Source organism: Trichosurus vulpecula, chromosome 3, assembly GCF_011100635.1.
Source record: "Trichosurus vulpecula isolate mTriVul1 chromosome 3, mTriVul1.pri, whole genome shotgun sequence".
Classification (NCBI taxonomy): domain Eukaryota; kingdom Metazoa; phylum Chordata; class Mammalia; order Diprotodontia; family Phalangeridae; genus Trichosurus; species Trichosurus vulpecula.
In genome coordinates this window covers 345,982,111-346,002,789 of record NC_050575.1, presented here as the reverse complement: position 1 = coordinate 346,002,789, position 20,679 = coordinate 345,982,111, and the positions used below count along the sequence as shown (strand labels likewise).

At 45.0% G+C, this 20,679-nt stretch overlaps 1 protein-coding gene across 1 annotated transcript in view; it reads left to right on the top strand.

Annotated features, from left to right (window-relative positions):
- The first annotated feature begins 14,086 nt into the window (after positions 1-14,086).
- Positions 14,087-20,679, top strand: part of RHOQ (ras homolog family member Q) — a 41,394-nt gene continuing 34,801 nt past the window's right edge. The window contains exons 1-2 of the mRNA XM_036748272.1: positions 14,087-14,277; positions 14,987-15,045. Of these exons, the coding sequence (XP_036604167.1) occupies positions 14,136-14,277; positions 14,987-15,045 (201 nt within the window). The 5' untranslated portion in view covers positions 14,087-14,135. The remainder of the gene's footprint in view (positions 14,278-14,986; positions 15,046-20,679) is intronic.

Below are 20,679 nucleotides of genomic sequence, written 5' to 3'. Positions count from 1 at the left end.
AGATAGGAAAAAGCATTCTGATTGGGCTCAAAAGATTCATGCTGGAGGCAAAACGAAAGTGAAAGAAAGCCTTTGGGTCAGACATAAAAGCCATCCAAAGGAGAGAGGATAGCAAAGACGTAGAAAAATCTTGACACTTATTAATATGAAAAAAGGTGACTGAGAACATCAATAGCTCGCAACCTTTATGCCTACTCTCACATTTATGCAAAATCTCGATAAGAGCCATTCATCCTCAATGACGGCATTAAGAGAGAACAAGTGGGCTTTCTCAGACAATATTCAACAATGGACCACATCTTTACCATCTCACAATTGACTGAAAGATGTAGAGAATATAAGATACCATTGTGCTTATTGTTCATTGATTACAGAAAAGCATTTGATTTGGCAGAACAAAAAACCACTTGACTGACTCTTAATGACAACAGCTAGCATTTATATAGTGCTCTAAGTCTTGCAAACCATTTTACAAATATGTCATTCAAAGCTCACAATAATCCTGGAAAGGTAGGGGCTATTATTATCCCCATTTTCAGATGAGGAAACTGAGGCAAAAACCCAGTTACATGACTTGCCCAAGGTCACTAAGCTAGTAAATGTCTGAAGCTATATTTGAACTCACATCTCCCCAACTCCAGGTCCAGTGTTCTACCCACCTAGCTGCCCATATATATAAGGTAAGTAAGAGAGAAGAACCTAATGGGTTTTGTTTTGGACATATCAAGTTTGAAATGTTCACGGGGGAGGGGAAGGGGAAAGCATCTATTAAGTACCTAATATGTGCCTAAGTGTACTAAGCACTTTATAAATAATATCTCATTCGATCCTAACAAAATCCCTGGGAGGTCCCCATTTTCCAGCTGAATCAACTGAGGTACACAGAAGTTAAATGACTTCACCAGGGTCACATAGCTACTAAGTGAAGCTGGATTTGAATTCAGGTGTTCCAGAGGCAGTTGATCAAGTTCAGGATGCCTGCTTATCTCTGTTGTCTGGAAATGCCAAGTCTTCTCCCCAACTCTACCCCTCCCCTTTCTCAGCCCAACTGTTTTTGTTGTTCTGGTTTGGAGGCCCTGCCCAGGGCATGTGCCCTAAGAGCTTTGTGCATAAGCCATCTTATCACCTCAGATTAGAGTGTGAGTTTGCCGGCAGGGATGGGGGGTGGGTAGTGCTCCTAGGAAAGGTGGAGATGGGATGATTGAAGTTTACTTTGATATTAGCCTATCTAAGCCCTGAAGTTCTGTGTTATAACTTGGTCATAAGTGAAACAAGTAGGAATATAGCCCACAAATAAACAGGAAAAGTGGTGGGGATTGGGGGCAGCGTGGAGTTGGAGAGTGCTACAATATCTTCTTATCCCTTTAGCTTCTTTCATCGAAAATATCAAATTCACTTTGACCCACCTCCCTCATTAGATTGTGGGCTCCTTGAGGGTAGAGACCATGCTTTTTTGCACTTCTTTGTATCCTCTCTGCAAAGACCTGGCATACACTAAGAGCTTAATAAGTGTTCATTGACAGTGTCTGAATCCTAAAACAGGGCTTCTTGTTGCTCAGTCATGACCCTATTGGCAAAGATATTGGAGTGGTTTGCCATTTCCTTCTCCAGCTCATTTTTACAGATGAGGAAACTGAGGCTAACAAGGTGAAGTGATTTGCCCAGGGTCACACAGCTAGTAGGTGTCAGAAGCTGGCTTTGCACTCAGGTCTTCCTGACTCCAGGCCCATGGCTCTACCCTCTGTGCCACCTAGCTGCTTGTAGGAATTCAATAAAGATTTGTTGATTTACTGATTTGAGAACTCGAGAATCTCAGGAAGAGATCTCAGAACTAACATTTGGAGCAACACAGGGTCAGGAGAGAAGATTAGATGAGGGAGCTGAGAATTCTGTAAGAGTGGGCAGAGGAATGGTTCTCAAGCCCCCTGCCTCTCAGTTGGACACCTCCTTCCTATACCGTTTTCTCATTCTAACTTGTATTATACCCATATGCATGTCCTCCCTCCAGCCCCCTCCACTAAACTGTTAGCATCTTGAGGGCAAAGACTTTGTACATCCAGCACCTCTGCCATGCCCGTAGCAGGAGCTCAATTAAGACTTGTTATATTCATGGAAACACAGAACACATGGCATAATCATAGTGAGGAGGAGGAAAAGTTTGCTGGGCAGAATGGGATTAGCTCTCCTGGTGCTGTACCAATAGCAGAGGAGAGACAGCCTTTCATCAAAGCTCATCCTGGGTATTTTTAGGCGAGCCTGAGGTCAGCGATGTCTGAGTGTGGGCCTCCAGGTCCCTCACCAAAAGGGAAGATACATTCATTTGGGGCAATCAGCTGGCTTGAATCTTGGCTCCCTTGTGGGGAGGAGAGGAGATTGGCTGCCCAGAGCTAAGAGCACACAAAAGGTTCATGCTAAGCTGGAAATGGGCAGAGGAAGGAGTAGCAATGGCTTCCTTCTCCAGGTTCCACTTATAGGAAACCTGGAAGGGACAGTAACATTTTCTACTGAATTTGATATTTTCAACGAAAGAAGCCAGAGGGGTGAGAAGATATGGTAGCACTCTCCAACTCCGCCTTGCCCCCAATCCACACCACTTTCTCGTTTATTTGTGGGCTATATTCCTACTTGTTTTACTCATGACCATATTATAACACGAAACTTCAGGGCTTAGATAGGCTAATATCAAAGGCGAAGGCCAGGACATACAAGTCATGAGAGGTGGAATGAAATGAAATTCAAAGTTGTTTTGAGAAACTGAATGATCAGAACAGTATAGGAAATGAATGGATTGAAATTGCAAGGAAGCCAGAAAGGATACATCATGGAATCTGAAGTTTCTCATCTCGATCAGTTGGTTCAGTCATGTCTGACTCTTTGTGACTCCATTTGGGTTGGTTTTCTTGGTGGGTTTTTTTTTTTTTTGGTGTAAAGATACTGGAGTGGTTTGCCATTTCCTTCTCCAACTCATTTCACAGAGGAAGAAACTGACACAAACAGGGTTAGGTGACTTGCCCAGGGTCCCACAGTTAGTTGGTGTCTGAGGCTGGATTTGAACTCAGGTCTCCCTGACTCCAGGCCCAGCTCACCATACACTGAGCCACCTAGCTGCCTAGAAAAGACTTTAAAAATACAGAAAGTTTGCCTAGGACAAGTGGCAGCTTTGTACTAGACCCTGTTCTACTGATCTGATTCTTCCACTTCCGCTGGGTCTTCTTACATTTCAAGTCCACTAACCATGGGTGCCCTCCAAGATGCCATCCTGGGCCCATTTCCTCTTTTCTCTCTGCTTTTTCACTTGATGATCCAAACTCCCATGAGTTTAATTATTTCTATGGAGATGATCCCTCAATCTATATAGCCAACCTTAATCTCTTTCCTGAGCTACAGTACCATATCACCAACTGCCAATTGGATATTTCTAACCAGATGGTGTGTGTGTGTGTGTGTGTGTGTGTGTGTGTGTGTGTGTGTTTTCAGTCGTTTCAGTTCTGTCCAACTCTTCGTGACCCCATTTGGTGTTTTCTTGGCAAAGTTACTGGGTGGTTTGCCATTTCCTTTTCCAGTTCATTTTACAGATGAGGAAATTAAGGCAAACAGGGTTAAGTGACTTGCCCAGAGTGACACAGCTAGTAAGTGACAGCAGATTTGAACTCAGGAAGATGAGTCTTCCTGACTCTAGTCTGGGCACTCTATCCACGGTGCCACCTAGCTACAATTACAAAGAAGTATAAGGCAGTCTGGTGGCAGAGTGGATAGAACTGGACTTGGAGTCGGAAAGACCTGTGTTCAAATATCAACTTGACGCTTACTATGTGACTCTTGGAAAGTCATTTAGCTTTTCTGAGCCTCAGCCACCTCATGTTTAAAACAGAGCTGAGAATAATCCAGTGCCTACCTCAGAAGGTTGTTGTAAGGATCATATGAGATAAAGTATGTAGGTGGATCCACATACCTTAAAATGCTATGTAAACATGAAGGGCTGCCCCTTTAAGACTCAGTGCCTGTCCTTAGAGATATTCCAGTCTAACAGGAAGACTAGACATAGACTTTTGAAAAGACAGCTAAAGTCACAGGGCAGCATGGGCCTAGTGCTAAGTGAGTCCAATGAAGACGAAATAAAGACTGTCTCATCACAGTGGTGGTGTGAGGTCAGAGGTGAGATGATGCTTGATTTCAATAAGGAAATAGGAGAGAAGAGAGTATCCTAGGGATATGTGTGTGGGGAGGGTGAATGTTATAAGCAAAGTTGTGGAAGTGGGAGAATGGGAAACTCATTCACGGGTCCCGGAAAGCAGATTGGTTTGGCGGTGTACAGGTTGTGTACAGGACAACAGGAAGATGTAAGCCTTGAGAGCCAGCTTGGAACCAGACCGTGGAGGATATTGTGTGGGGTTGGGGATGTGATTCCTATAGATAATAAGGAACCCTGAAGATTTCTGAGGAAGGGAGTAACATGATCAAAGCAGTGTTATAAGATAATAAGCCTAGCAGTGATGTGTAGGGGGGATTAGAGGGGAGAAGAGATGAAACCTAGGGCCCTATTTAGAAGACTATGACTAATCTAGAGGTGATAGCCTGGAATCTAGAGGTGAGGGCAAGTACAAGAGATATGGCCGAGAAAACACACAGGAAAAAAAGAGAGAGTCTGGCTCAGGGAGATTTTCCTTTATTAGAACCAGCAGAGTATTACCTAGAGTTCATTCCAGCTTAAACTCATCCCTGAAATCCTGGGGAAACCAGATGGAAAGGAATTTGCTTTTTCATTACTGGGGTGGGGGGGGGGAGGGAGAGAGAGAGAGAGAGAGAGAGAGAGAGAGAGAGAGAGAGAGAGAGAGAGAGAGAGAGAAGGAGGAGGAGGAGGAGGAGGAGAAGAAGAAGAAGAAGAAGAAGAAGAAGAAGAAGAAGAAGAAGAAGAAGAAGAAGAAGAAGAAGAAGAGGAGGAGGAGGAGGAGGAGGAGGAGGAGGAGAAGGAGGAGGAGGAGGAGGAGGAGAGAATGATAGAGGGAACAAGGGAGGAAAAGAGAGGGAGAAGAAAAGGGAGAGAGAAGGGAAGAAAGAATGAGGGAGAAGAGGTGGGGGAGAGGGAGGAGGGAGAGGGAGAGAGAGGGAAGAGAATTCTAACTTGAACTGAGGGGTAAAATTAAGGTTGGGAACTGGGAGGGGGATTTGAAAGTAAATGTCAAAGCTTCCTCATTGTGTTAAAACAAATCAAATGAAATCAAGTAATGAGATTGTGTACCCTGAGGTCTCTATACACTGTAATAAAATAGATTTTTTCACCCTAAGAGCAGGTCGAGCGTGTGTTGTGCTGGATAATAGTTATACAGAGCAGAGCAAAGAGCAGGACAAGGCATAGCTTTTGGAGGAGAGACACTAGCAGCAGTATCACCAACTTGGATGTTACCCTCACTATCTCTCCCTCCCGCCCCCGCCATGTCCAATCTGTTGCAAAGTCCTATTCATTTTACCATTGCAATATCTCTCTTATACTCTTCTTCTCTCCTTTGCCCTTGCCACCACCTTAGTGCAAGCCCTCAACAGGTCATTTCTGGACTATCGCCATAGCCTGCTGGTTAGCCTCCCAAACTCAAGTCTCTCCCTATTCTAGCCCATCCTCCATTCAACAATCACTTTGATCTTCCTAAGGTGCAGGTCTGCCAATATCACCCCCATGCCCTTTCAATAAACACTAGTGGTTCTCTATCACTCTTCAGGATAAAAGGTTTTTTCAAATATAAAATCTTTTTCTTTGGTTCTTCAAACCCTTTAAAACCTTCCTACCTTTCCAGTCCTATCCCTTACTCATCACCTGGGGGAGGAGGGAAGGACAGAGAGAGGAGGAAAGTGAGAAACGGAGGGAGAGGGAGAGAGACTTTTTAGAGTCTTCCAGTCTTTTTACACCCTTCTCACCTTCACAATCTACTGACACTGACCACTTTCCTGTTCCTCTCATAACACTTCCTCTCCCAACTCTTGACATTTTCACTGGTTGTTCTCCATGGCTGTAATTCTCTCCTTCCTCATCTCCATCTCCTGGCTTCCCTGGCTTCCTTTGTGCTTCAGCTAAAATCCCACCTTCTGTAAAGACCCTTTCCTAGTTCCTGCTAGTACTAGAGCCTTTGCTTTTGTTTATCTCCAACTTAGCCTATACATATCACCTTTGTCCCAGTTGTTGGCATGTTGTCTTTCCCTTTAATCCCTGAGCCCCTCATGGACAGGGACTGTTTTTGCCTTTCTTTGTATCCCCTGTGATGAGCACGGTGCCTGGTACTTGTTGGTTTGACTTGGCAGAATCCTGAGAAGCCTTGGGTTTGGGAGTTGCCTGGAGTCATTTTGTCACAAATGTCCAAGTAGACATTTAAAAATATATACTGCACTATATTGGATTGCTTATCAACTCAGGGAGGCGGGAGGGAGGAATATAATCTGGAAATCAAAACTTTTTTAAAAAATGTTTTAAAAATTGTTTTAATGTAATTGCAGAAAAAATAAAATATTATATAATATACCACTTGGTCTTCCTCTGGGAGTCCTGTGGTCTGTACAGCCTTCCCTAGGGATTATCACAGGGTTCTTCCGCAGGACTTTGGCCCTGCCTAGGAAGTTCAATGATCCCCAAAGCTGTATATGTTCTCACAATTTGGGGAAGTCCAGTGATCCCCAAAACCACCGTTTCTCACAATTGTAAGCTCAAATCCTTGCCTGCCCTCAAGGAGCTTACAGTTGTTTTTTTTTTATTGTTTTACTTTGTTAAGTCATTTTCCCAACTAGACTGATCACAGGTCCCTTCAAGACAGAGGCAATGTAGACTGCTGTTTCCTCCATTAAACTGTGTTTTCCTCATGAGTAGGAATCATTTCTCTCTCATGCTGCACAAAGACAAGAATCAAATCTTGCCCATCTGATGGGTTGGCCTATGCCAGGGTCAATAGACCAAGACCTTATTTACTCACTGAATGAGTCTGGGAACTCATTCAATCCAAACTCAGTTTGGATTATGGCCTGGATTAACTCCCTCTGCACACTGCCCCCTTCCCCTTTAATCATATCAATCCTAGTGTCTGTGCTGTTTATTTCTCTCCTGAAATCTATCCTTTCCAAGGCAGCCTGGGAAGGTAGTAGTTAGAGAGGATAGTGTCTAGGATATCAGGAAGACCACAACCTAGTTTCTCAGAGTGAGGACAATTCTCTAGCTCTGTAACTTTGCTGGGGAGCAGAGCTCCTTTCAAATTAAAAAGGGGAAAACCTCAGAAACTTTTTATTATTCTATCAGGCATTGGACTGGGTGCTTAAAAATCAAAGTGGGAGGGGGAGTATGAGAGAGAAATAAGAGTGGGAAGTAGGAGAAAGAGGGGGGAAAGGAGGAATGAGAAAGGAGGATTTGAGTATGACAAATTAGAGGAGAGGGAGAGAAGGAAGATAGAAAGAAAAAGAAGGGACAAAGGAAGATAAAGGAAGGAAGAAGAGAAAAGCAGAAAGGAGAAAGAAGGAAACAGGGTGAGGGAGAGCAAGGAGGAAAAGAAGGATGAATGGGAAGAAAAAAAGAGTTAAGGAAGGAGAAAGAGAATAAGAAAGAGAGGGAAAGAGGAGAAATTCCTCTTCCATAGATCAACAAGTATACATTAAGCAGCTAACAAGTGCTAGGCCCTGAAGATACAAACCTGATGAATGAAATAAACACTACATGAATGAATATGTTCAACGACAGGGCTAAAAACATACTGAATAAATGTAAAGAGAATAAATGCAAAGTAGGAATTGTGTAGCAGTTGAGAGGACCAGGCAAGACTTCATGTAGAAGGTACTTCTTGAGCTGTGTCTTGAAGGACAACCTGGGGTCAATCTAGTCTCAGATATTTGCTTTTTATTAGCTAGTGACTCTGATCAATTCATTTGAACCCTCTCTGTGTCAGTTTCCTCATCTGTACAATGAGGATTCGGTGGTCTCTAAGGTTCTTTCAAGCTCTGAATCAATGGTCCTACAAGTGCCCTCAAGACCTGGGGGACAATCAGCAAAAAGTCACAGACAGGAGATTGAATGCTACCGTGAAGAAGAGTGAGAAGGTCAATTTGGCTGGATGGCAGAACATAAGCAGGAGTGGTTGTTGTTGAGTTGTTTTCAGTGGTATCTGACTCTTCATGACGCCATTTGGGGTTTCCTTGGCAAAGACACTGGAATACTTCACCATTTCCTTCTCCAGCTCATTTTACAGATAAGAAAACTGAGGCAAACAGGTTTGAGTGACTTGCCCAGGGTCACACAGCTGGTAAGTGTCTGAGGCCAGATCTGAACTCAGGAAGATGAATCTTCCTGACTCCAGGCCTAGTACTTTATCCTCTTTACCACCTAGCTGTCTATAGTAGAGAGGAGTACAATTAACCTGGAAAAATAGATTGAGGTCAGGTTGGAAGGGCTTTAAAAGCTAGTCAGAGGAAGGAAACAAGCATTTATTAAATACTTAGTATGTGCCAGGCACTGTGCTAAGTACTTTACAAATATGATGTCATTGAATCTTCACAACAACCCTGGGGGAGCAGGTATTATTATCCCTGTTTTACAGAAGGAAACTGAAACAGGCAGAGGTAAAGTGACTTGCCTAGAGTTACATAGCTAATAAATGTTTGAGGCTGGATTTGAATTCGGGTCTATCCTGTCCAGGCCCAGCACTGTATACGCTGTACTATCTAGCTGCATCTAGGAATTTATACTTGATTCAAGAGGCAATAGGGAAGCCACAGAAGTTTATTGAGTAAGGTTCAAATCTGCCTGTAAGAAAAATTACTTTGGTAGTTTGGTGTTGAAGTAGATGGAGCGCTGGGCCTACAGTCAGGAAGACCCAAGTTCAAATACAGCTTCAGACACTTACTTAGCTGTGTGACCCTGAGCAAGTCCCTTAACTGCTGCCTGCCTCAGTTTACTCATCTGTAAAATAGGGATAGTAATTTCACCTATCCCCAAGATTCTCATGAGGATTAAATGAGATATCTACAAAGCACTTAGCTCCATGCCTAGCACATACATAGTAGGTGCTACATAAATGATTATTCCTTTCTCTTCCCTCCCCTCCCCTGCCCCAGTAGAGTGTAGGACGGACTGGAGTGGGAAGACATCTGATGCAGGGAGACCATCTGAGGGCTGTCACAAGAGTTTAGAGGAGTGTTGATGGGGGCCTGAACCAAGGTGGCAGCTGAGTGAATAGAAAGAAAGGGTCAAGAGGGGAGAAGTATCGTGGGGGTAAAAATGACAAAATTTGGCAACTGATGGGATAGCTGAGTTGAGAGAGCATGAAGAATCAAGAATAATACCAAGAATGATGGCACCTTTAGCAGAAATAGGGAAGTCTGGAAGAGAACTGGACTTGGAGGGGGGGAACTGAATTATGATTCAGTTCTGGACATGTTGAGTTTGAGATGTCTTCGAGACATCTAGTTTGAGATACCCAATAGATCATTGGTGATGAAAAACTGAAGCTCAAGGAAGACTGGAGTTGGAGATACAGACAGACAGACAGACAGATAGACACACACACACACACACACATCTGTGTATATACAGGGTGTCCCAGAAATCTCAGTGCAGTTTAAAGTTTTAGGTGTAACTTATGCTGTGTGACCCTGGGCAAGTCATTTAACCTGTTTGTTTCAGTTTCCTCATGTATAAAGTGGGAATAATGATAGTCCTTACTTCCCAGGGTTGTTGTGAGAATCAAATGAGATGATAATTATAAAGCGCTCAGCACAGTACGCAGCACACAGTAAGCGCCATATGGATGTTAGCTGTTATTATTAGCTATTATGTGTATATATATACGTATATATACACAGACATATGTAAATACATGTATATATCTATGTCTATGTACATATTTGTATATGTGTGTATATAAACATACATACCCCCTCCCCCTTTCTCTCTGTCCCTCTCGGTCTCTCTCTGTGTCACCTGAATGGAGATGCTCACTAAGCCCAAGAAAACAAATGAGGCTATCAAGAGAGTATAAAGTGTGGAGTAGGGGATTTAGGACAGTGCTTTGGGGAACATCCATACTTGGGGGTGGGGGTGGGGTCTAATTCTAATTATGAACAGACTATGAACCAGAGAAGGAAGAAAGAGTCAAGAAAACCTAGAGAGGAGAAAGTATCCAGGAGAGGCTGGCCACTAGTTTCCATGCAGCAGATAGGTAGGGAAGGATGAAGACCTTCGGGGGAGGGGGGAACAACCATTTATTCTGGTAATTAAGAGATCATTTTTGTCTTATCTCATTTGTTGTTAAAATGAAGTACTTGCGTGGGTGGGGGATGGGCAGTAGTAGACTGGCAAAAATCCTGTTGGGTCATCAGAAACAAAGTTCTCTCTCACAGAAACACAGTTATTTCTCATTCCTCATATTTGAGAACTATGTTCACCATAGGACAGTCTGGAGCCAGAGACTGACAAATCAAGCTTCTGTGTAGTTAGTTCTGTGTGCACTACCACATTTGCATAGTTACCAGGGGCAAGTGGTATCTTACTTTGTAGGCCCTGGGGTACTAGATGCCAAGAGATTAACCCCTCACTGTATAAGATGGATCTCCAAACCCTATGTATTCCTGGCAATCAATCCAGGCATCTATTTTCATGAGCCAAAGCAATGAGGTCATCTTTACCAGTGAAATCATCAGCTGCATCATTCATCTGACATCAGTCCCCTCCTTGAATTCTCTGACATTACCAGAACCTTTCCTGGGTACATTCTTCACTCTAGAATTCCAAGGCTGCTCTTTCCCAGAGAACAAGGAACTATAGCCCAAAGTCCTTCCCCTCAGTGCCTCTCCCCACCTCCTTGTTTCCAATGGGAAAGTGTCATAGGGGATATATCTCTTCTTTAGCAAAAAAAAATTGAGTTTGGGAAATGGGATCACAGACCCCCTCAGAGAGGCTCAAGAATTCATCTCATCCATTCCTGGCTGTAGTCAGGTCTCCGTCTCTAGCGTTTGGTAACAGTCGCAAGTCTTTTCTGTTCTTCCTAAAGATCTCCCCTTATCTCTAGTAACTCCTTCATTCACTTTCTCTGTTTTAAGGAGCTTGACTGCTTCCTTTTCCCAGCACTTATTTCTCCTTAGCCTCTCCTGATGGCTTTTCCTCTCTCTTATCTCTCCTCCACACTCTCCCCTTCGCTGTTCCCTTTCCTCTATTTCGTGCCTGTATTCCAACCCTGAATATCCACCTCAGAGTCCAACCTCCCCAGGGAACCTACCTGGATTAATTATATCTTCTTGGATTTATTCACATCCAATCTGACCAGTACATTACCCCTTCCCAGGGCAATTGCCTGTTGCCTTGTTATGGACAATGAATTTCTATGTTGCCTTGTATATTTCAACTATCTAGAGTCCCTTTTGTATGCCTCATTCTATCTCCTAATTAGACTCTAAGTTCTATGATTCAGGGACTGTGTCTAAATCACCAACCCTGTCTTTCGAGGTGAGGGCACTCAGTAAATGAGAAGGATAACATTGCCAGGAAGGCCTACAAACTATCTTCTGCCCATACTCAATCCAATCTCTATTCCAACCCTACCTTTCTCCTAAGCCCTGTTCAGGCCCCATGGAAACTTCCCTGACCCCTGCAAATCAGAATGAGCTCTCCTCACTCTGAGGTCATACTTACTGTCTAGACTGTTCATTTGGCACTTAATCATATGCTTCTTTGTCACACCTTTTCTGGAGCCATTTTACATTGTTATTTGACTAGTATTATTAACTTTTTATGTGTGTCTTGGGATTTGGAACCTGGCAGAGTCAGGTTTCAAATTCTCTCTCTTCTGATTGCCAGCTGTGTAACCTTAGGCAGGCTAAGTTCCCTTCTTCATCCTCAGTTTCCAAATCTGTAAAAAGAGACAGTTGGACTATGTTATCTCTAAGGTCTCTTCCAGTTTACGTCTATGATTGTGTGAGTGGGTGAACTAGGGTAGCAGCACCTTGAGGTCCATGTGTTCCACCTACTCCTATCTATCTTTGGGAATCCTCAAATCCTTAAGTCGCTTAACCTTCCTCTTCTTCACAGTATTTAGTTGTTGTTCAGTCCTGCCCAATTCTCTGTGACCCCATTTTGGGGTTTTCTTGACAAAGTTGCCATTTCCTTTTCCAACTCGTTTTACAGATGAGGAAACAGAAGCAAATAGTGTTAAGTGACTTGCCTAGGGTCACAAAGTAAATGTTGTAACATCTGAGGTTAAATTTGAACTCAGGAAGGTGTGTATTCCTGACTTCGGCTGGGGCACTCTACCCACTGCGCCACCTAGCTGCCCAACGGTATGTAGAATCATGGTTTATATCTAGTAGAGTTCTACAAATATTTGTTGAATGAGTGAATGAATAGTTGAGCTGAGATTTTACCCCTTCCTTCACCCTTTTCCATCCAGGATTCTATCACTCTCACTGGCCAAAAATCCATTCATGGATTGCACAGATGGTCTCGGCAGACATCACACCTCAACCTAGGCGAAGCCGTAGACATAATGGATGAGTGAGCAAATACATGAACAAATAAAGTTGAGCTCATTTCAGCACCCAGGGACCATGCAGGAGACGGGCATGGTCACCTCCCTCAGTGCCCAGTGCTCATGACAACGCTCATCTGTTTCTCCTAAAAGATGTTCTGAGAAAAGAGGAAATGACTAGCCAGCAAGAACCAAGCTATCAAGCCCCGCCATGGACAGGAAACAGAGGTTCAGAAAATGTAAACTCAATTAAAGTCCAATGCGTTATTGAAGAGGGAAGTGACATCCTGTAAAACCTTCTACATGAAAGATTACCTTTCCTAGACCCTTGAGGCCAGAAGGGGACCGTGAGGGGTCATTCCATCCATTCCCCTGCCTTCAGGCAAATATCAACTTGTGGCGTTTAAGACCAAATAAGGGTCTTCGGTCTCTTAGTTGTCTTTATAGCTTTTGGTTTTGCTGTTAAATGAAGACTCCCTAACTCCCCTCGGTCACCTATTACGTTATAAAAGATTCCTAATGGTGTAGTGAAAGTATGTTTGTGGCGGGGGGGGGGGGGGGGGGGGGGGGGGAGGGGGGGGGAGCAGGGGCTGAACCATAGAACCAAGGAGCCCATGGCTTTCAGCTCAGGCTTTTAAACTCCTTGCCTAACCTCATTTTCTTCCTGCTTTCAAATCTCCAAGCGTGTTCTAGGACTCATAAAAGAGATTCCATCTTCTAAGTGGATTTAAAACAATTCTTAGGTTTCCCCCTTCCATCTCCCGCTCCCCCAAATTATTACTCTGGCGTCCTGGTTGCTAAAAGACTTCCGTCGGAGGCAAGATACACCCTTGGACGCTTCTGGGAGCAGCGGGCTCTTTCACGAGGAGCCCTCGGCTGCTCTTCAGCTATTCCCCCCCCCCCCATTCCTCCCTCCACTTCTCCCACCCCTCCCTCCCCCTCGGCTCCTCCTCCTCTTCTCCTCACCCCCCCCTCCCTCCTCCCCTTTCAGGGAGCCAAGCTAGGGTGAGCTTGCAGGACTGGAGCTCCGGTTCGGGAGGGGGCGAGGGAAGGAGAGAGAAAGAGAGTGGGGAGGAGAGAGAGAAATAGAGAGAGAGAGAGACAGAGGCGGCGGCGGCTGAGAGGAGAGGAGGGCCCCAAAGTAAAGTGGTAGCGCACTTATTGGGAGGGCCTCTCCCTCGCTATACCGCCCACCACTCCCCCTCCCTCCCGCGGTCGAGCCCAGAGGGGTGGGGGCAGGGGGGTGGGGGGGCGGGGAGAACAGCCTCCTCCTCCGCCCCCTCCCCTCCCCAAAGTTGCTGTTTGCCCCGGGGACCTTACAGTCTTATGATACATTGTATCCTCGGGAGAGGTTGAGGGCGCTGAGCTAGAGGGGCAGGGGGCGCAGCGGCCTCGGCGGCGCCGGAGAAAGAGGAGGAGGAGGAGGAGGGGGTGGAGACCGGAGTGGCGGCGGCGGCGGCGGCAGTGGCAGCAGCAGCGCCCCAGGCCCGCCGCCCCCTCCCCGGGGGGAAGCCGCTGCATGGGGCGGGGGTGCTCCCCCTGCTGTGCTGAGCCGAGGAGGCGGCGGCTGAGCCCCCAGGCGGGCTGGGGCTGAGCCGGGGACCGGGGCGGGGGCTCCGGGGGGACCATGCCCGGAGGCCGGCCGGGCGCAGCATGGCTCACGGGCCCGGCGCGCTGATGCTGAAGTGCGTGGTGGTCGGCGACGGGGCGGTGGGCAAGACGTGCCTGCTCATGAGCTACGCCAACGACGCCTTCCCCGAGGAGTACGTCCCCACTGTCTTTGACCACTATGCAGGTGAGAGCCTGGTGGCCCAGCAGCCGGAACTGCTGACTAAGGGGCCGCCACCCCCAGCCCACTCTCTTGGGCAGGGACAACTTTGGCACAACTTTGGAAGCTCCCCTCCCAGGCTGGCCAGCCCCTCTCCATGTCCCCTTGGGTTCCGCACCCCCGCCCTACTCCCGCTTCCAACTCTTAACTCCTTTCTTGGCACCTGCGTCCTTTCCCCGGAGTCCTTCCCGTCCTTAAGGCTCCCAGGCACTCCAGAAACCTTTCGTCTTAGCCCGAGCTCCCATCCTCTCCAGACTCAGGTTGACATCCTCTCCCACTGCTCCCAAGTCTTTCACCAACCACCCCAATTAGCTTGACCTTCGAGTCGGTGCCAGGCACCTCCTCCGACTCTGCCCCCAGTTCCCTTGGCTTCAGATGGAAGAGAAGAGGTCAAGGAAGTGGTACTTGTTGGGGGGGGGGGGGACGAACGTGCTGTCATTCCTGGGCAGTTGGGCACAGCGTGCCTCAGTTTCCCCCCACTTTTCAGATGCTTGGGGTGGGGGAATAAGGCAATAGCTTCTGAGTAGTTCTCCTTCTTTCCCAACAGACCCCGTCAGGTTGGGAGAAGCCTTACTGGGAAAAGGAAAGGGATACAACTTGGGTCATTTTGTATTTCTTCCTCCCCTTCTTTTCCCCTTTCCCAACCCCCCTCCCTCCCCGTTTATCCCCTTTGCAGTCAGCGTGACCGTGGGTGGGAAGCAGTATCTCTTGGGACTCTACGACACAGCTGGTCAGGTGAGTGGCCCTGAGGACCCTGACAACCATAAGCTCCAGTGGGGGATTGGCTTCCTTCTCCAAAGTCCACCTTAAGCCCTGGACCCTTTGCGATAAAATGGGCATGGGGTGGGGTAGTTGTCTCAAAGGGGAGAATGGGGCAGTGATCATCTCTGGCACAGGTTTTTTATTTTATTTTATCAAGTCAGTAAATAGCAAGAAATAATTTTTTAAAAAGGACAGAATGACAAGGCAACAAAAATGGGCTTCCTTGCATATGTGAAAGTTTTTGCCTGTCTGCTGCTTTTACTTGTGTGCCTATGGTGTGTGTGTCTGTCCCAACTCCTGTTGCAAAGTAGCCTGGGCCAATTGTGAGGCGGTCTTATTTTTAGTTCCAGATGACCAGGTCTCTCTCCCTTCCAGTGCCTTGTCCCTCATTGGTGAGTGGTCTCCCTGCCTGCAAGACCTGATTGGTGGGAAATGGCATCATCTAATATTATGGTTAGGCATTTGGTCCTGGTTGTTTATGACAACATCACAGCACACTGGAGCCCCAGTCCCCAAAATGCAATCTGTGATGTTGCAGAAAACCAATAAAACAGACAGGCAAAGGAGAAAAAAACAAAAAAGCAAAATGGGAAGACTTAGGCATGAATCAGGAAGGAACGTATGTTAGGGAGATGACTGGGTAAGCAGGCCAGGAGACTTGGGCTGGATTCTTTTATAAAGACTGTCTCCTCAGGAAGAAATGAACAACTTCTGCAGCCTCTTCCAAGTGTTTGTAGACCAGGGAATATCTGAGCTTTGGAATCCTGAAATGGGACTAGGACTTAAAGCCAGCTCTTTTCTGCCCTGCAACCCCTTGGCTAAGAGACTAGGATGGTTTTGTGTGATGGAGGAATCTGCTCCTGTGCTCAAATGAAGTTTGTTTGCCATTAGTTACTGAGAGGCCTGATAAGTGTCAAACAGAACCAAGTCTTGAAGGATGTATGAATAACTTGGAGAATGTTGCAGTAGTATGTGGGTTGGAGAGACTGACTTACAGATTTGCATCCAGAGTTGTGGGTCCCACTTAGGAATGATGCTTAGTTCAGATGACTTTGGGAACAGGACTAGTTTATTTTGGCCTCTGGTTGCTAAGTTGCTTGAGTTTCTGCTGGAAAGGAGTGGTGATTTGAGAATTACCGCCACCCCTCCCAAAACAAAGAAACAAACAACCTTGCTGTAACTTTCACTTGGAATTTATTAGTCAACTTCCGTTATCTAGGGCCCTTTTTGGTTTGCCTGCCTTTGACCATTATTTATCTGTAGTCTTGTCAGAGGCTGGGGTCAAGATGGGGGGCGAGCTCGGGAAGTATGGGAGAAGAAGAAGTTGAGCGAAGCCGTATTCTGATGGAAGAAAGCTTTAAGAGGAGATGATGTTGAAATGAGTGTGTAAATGATGTTTGTTTTTTGCGTTTGGGACTTTGGACTGGATGGGTTTGGATCTGTAATTCCATGATTTCTTTGGTGTAGGAAACTCCCAGTGAATACACTTTCTACTAATCCAACCAACAATTACTTTGCAACTTTTTGTCTTGATCTTGCAGGGCCCCAGGAAACTTTTCAAAATGACTTACTCTGGGTCACACAGCCAGTACGTATGTGGCAGAGATGGGACTTCAGTCCAGGTCATTCTCACTCTGAGGCTGGCTGTTTTCTATCCATGCTACCTCTCCAGGCAGGTTTATTATTTTTCCATCCTCTGTAGATTTGACTTTTCTAACCCCTCTGCCTTTGCCACTGCCACAACCCTTTAGAATTTTTGAAACTGCATGTGATGGTATCACAAAGAAAAAACTGGTTATTGGAGCTAATAAACTTCTTCTGGACTTGTTTCCTTTCTACCTCTAAATTTATAGAATTCTGGGATTTGTGTATGTAATCAATTTTTGAAAATTCACTTGGAGATAATAGGGATTTTTTAACACTATCCTGGTTTAGACATATCAGTCTTTGTGGCTAGAAGGAAACAACAGCATCAAACTAATCATGTAGAATTCTTTGTATACTCTTATAACTGAAGTTTGATCGTTTCGCTTTAAGTCAGAGGTTCTTCCTTTGTTATCAAAGCATTAGGTCTTTGGTAAGATAATTCATATATTCTTGATGAGTGTGACTGGACATTGATTCATTGAAATGGTTGCCCTCCTATCTTGGCCAGTCTGGAGTGGGATTATCAGCATATTTAAAGCATCCAGGTGCTTTTTATCAGAGTGGTAGAATAAAGCAAAGGAAACTCTAGGGTAAGGTAGTAGAGGTGATGGCAGTCTGAAGTCTTGTAGTGAGATAGCATCTTAAAAAAGGAGCACTTCCAACATAGAAGTGAATCAAGTGGAAACTCGTTTTGAGCAATTCTGGTCCTGTACCCACATGATATCTCTGTTGTATTTAGGTGTCAGAGAACTACTTTCTGGGTTGCCCCAGTGAGGTACTAGACGCCTGGTTCTCTTAAGGATAATTCCCTGGAGATAACATAGGGTGAGCCAGCTCAGGTGTGGAGATGTGCAGGTTTTCACGGATATAGGGTTTTGGACTTGGAGTCAGGAGCCCTAGGATTCAGTCTGGCCTCAGTCACCTTCCTTCTCAGAAACTCGCTTTCCTGACACAGAAAACAAAGCTAATAAAACTAGTTATCCCGATTAACAAAGCTGTTGGAAGGAACAGGTGTTGAAAACTTTTGGAGAACCGTAGAAATACGAGCAGTTGTTAACCTTGCTTTGATGCTGTGAAATCTTCAGGTTGGTTTGAGTTCCTTGGTCTGGGTTCCAAACTCTGTTTGATTATGTTTTCCTCCTTCCTTGTCTTTTGAGTGTCTATCTCAATGAGTCACCTTCCCGTGCCTCCCCATCCCTTTTAAAAAATATATTCTATTCAGTTTAATAAGCATTTATTAAGCATCTCTGTCAGATACTGTGCTAGGTGCTGGGGATATAGAGGCAGAAAGAAAACCTCAAGGGGCTTATATTCTACTCGAAGGAGATAACATATATATAGATAAATAAACAACATTTTCATAATAAATGCAAAACAAAAAAAAATTTTGAAGAGGAGGAGATGGATACTAATAACTAGATTCAGGAAAATGTGTTTTAGGAGGTGGCCTTTTAGCTCAGTCTTGAGAGCTAGGGATTTCTCCTTCCTCTGTAGAAGGAGAGCATGCAGGGTGAACAGCCTATGCAAAGACACAGAGGTGGGAAATGAATTGTGGTGTGTGGGAAGGAGCACATAGCAGAATGCCTGCTCTTCTGGCCTGCATCTATTTCCCCTTCGTAACTGCATCACAGGTTTGCCTCTTAGTGGCTCGTACTTTAATCTCTGTGGTAGGTTTGTCTTGTGGCACAGTGTTAATCTGTCAGTCACATTTAAGGTCTGGAACTAGCACTTAACTCTTAATAACATCATTAGCTTTCAATGGCAAACATGGTTCCTTAGGGCTGACGGTCTGTATAGCTCTGCTCCGGGTATAGAGGAAGGAAGCAGGAAGATATGTTTAAGAGCATAGAAATTACTAGTCTAAATAGTCACCGTAAAGACCAAGCTGCGGCCTTGGGCTGTTACAGGTTGATACCTAGGCTTAAGTAATCTAAGTTATTAACAAATAATTGTTATTTAAATATTATGCTTTAACCTTGACATTTTCTTCATATTAGGATGGTATATTTCAGCAATGATTCAGGCGGTGGGAGGACTGGGTGAGTTTGCAGTGGTCATGACAGAAATGGGATGAGTCAACCTGAGCATTTCTCAGAGAAGAAAATCTGGTGTGTCACTTTCTGATTGTTCCAGATTGTAGTAAGTGCTACCGGACATAGTTAATGTGTCTTACCAGCTGATAGAGCTTGCATCAAATCTTCTGCTTCATAAGATAGGCCTATCCCAGGGGTGGGGAACCTGCGGCCTTAAGGCCACGTGTGGCCTTCTAAATCCTTAAGTGGAACCTTTTGACCGACTCTAAATTTTACAAATTTTTTGCTCTGTAAAATTTGAATTCCGTCAAAAGGCCGCACTTAAGGATTTAGAAGGCCACATGTGGCCTTGAGGCCACACGTCTTATCTGTTGATCACTAACATTTCTAGGAATGGGAAAGAAAAGGTTAAGGCAATTATAGACTCGCAAACCACAGGGGTCTGTGCCTGATCAGTTGTTATACTCTAAGGTTGTTAAGATATGACTGAGGAAGCAGATATCACCATCGCTCATATGTTAGGGATGTTCACAACACACACACACACACACACACACACACACGCACATACAATAAGAACTTCCATTCAAGTCCCTCTCACATCTCATCACTGGGGCATGGAAGTGACCCTGGATTCTCCAAGGCTGTGCCAGAAGATCACAAGCTTAGGCAGGACCTTCCAAGCTGGAAAGACTCCAGATATGGGCCCAGTGACTTGACTCTGTGTGTCCTCCAAGAATTAGACTGGCCAAGTTCAGAGAATCTCACCAGGTGATTTTTTTTTATTTTTTTTTGGCATAGCAGTTCATGAAGACAACATGCTGAGGTGGGAAGAGGCTGTGGGCCCTCCCCAAGACAATTCAATGAGCGTTTATTTAATGCTTACTATGTACCAGGCACTATGCTAAATCTGGGGATACAAAGAAAGGCAAGAGACAGTGCCTGCCTTCAAGGAGCTCACGGTCTAATGTGGGGGGAGGAACAACATGTAAACAACTACGTACAGCCAAGATGTACAGAGGACAAAATGGAGGTAATCCACATGGGGAGGCATTGGAATTAAGAGAGATTGGAAAGGCTATTCAGATCTTTTGAAACACTAATGTAAATATACCTTAAAATTTTAAGGCATTTCTATCTGTTAATTGATTCTCCCATAAGACAGACATTATTATCTCATTTTACAGATTAGAAAACAAAGCTGAAAGCAGTCCTGACTATCCAAGGTCATGTGGTGAGTTAGTGGTACAGAGTCAGAGCTAAAACCCGAGTACCTTGATTTCCAACCAAAGATACTCTTGATTTTGATTACTGTGCCTCCCTAATGCAGAAAATAGAGAGCTAGCCTTAACCTACTGTAGTCAGTTATCTGGTTTTCTTTTTCAATGCTTGTGGAGGGAACCCCTGTTGACTAAAGTATAATGTAACTATCTATAAGATGTTATGATGTAACTAGAAATGCTTGGCACTGTGGTCTGGTGATAAGACAGAGAGGACTCTTCACTCCAGGCCTTTGCTTAATGAACTGATGGTGTTGCTTGTCTAGACAAGATGGGGTCACTTTGGAGAAGACACAAAGTTGCTCCACTTCCTCCCAGTAGCTGGACCTTTGCACTGCCCAGGGGAGGCCTGGGAGGAGTGAAGTTGACCTTACCAACCTACTTGCTTGTGTCTATTCAGTCCTGCCACTTGATGACTTGATCAGGAGCTAACGGGTGGCTCCATGGCCAAGACTCTATTCTAATCACTTAATCCTTGGAGTAGATGTGGAATCTGATATGCTCTTAAATGGGAGAGAAGCTCAATTTATCCTTGGTCCAAGAATAAATACATGGAATCATGTGGATTAGTGTTGTAGAGTTGGGGATTGTGGGAGTTCCAAATCTTGTGTTTTCATTCTCCCAGTACATATATTGGGAAATATGCA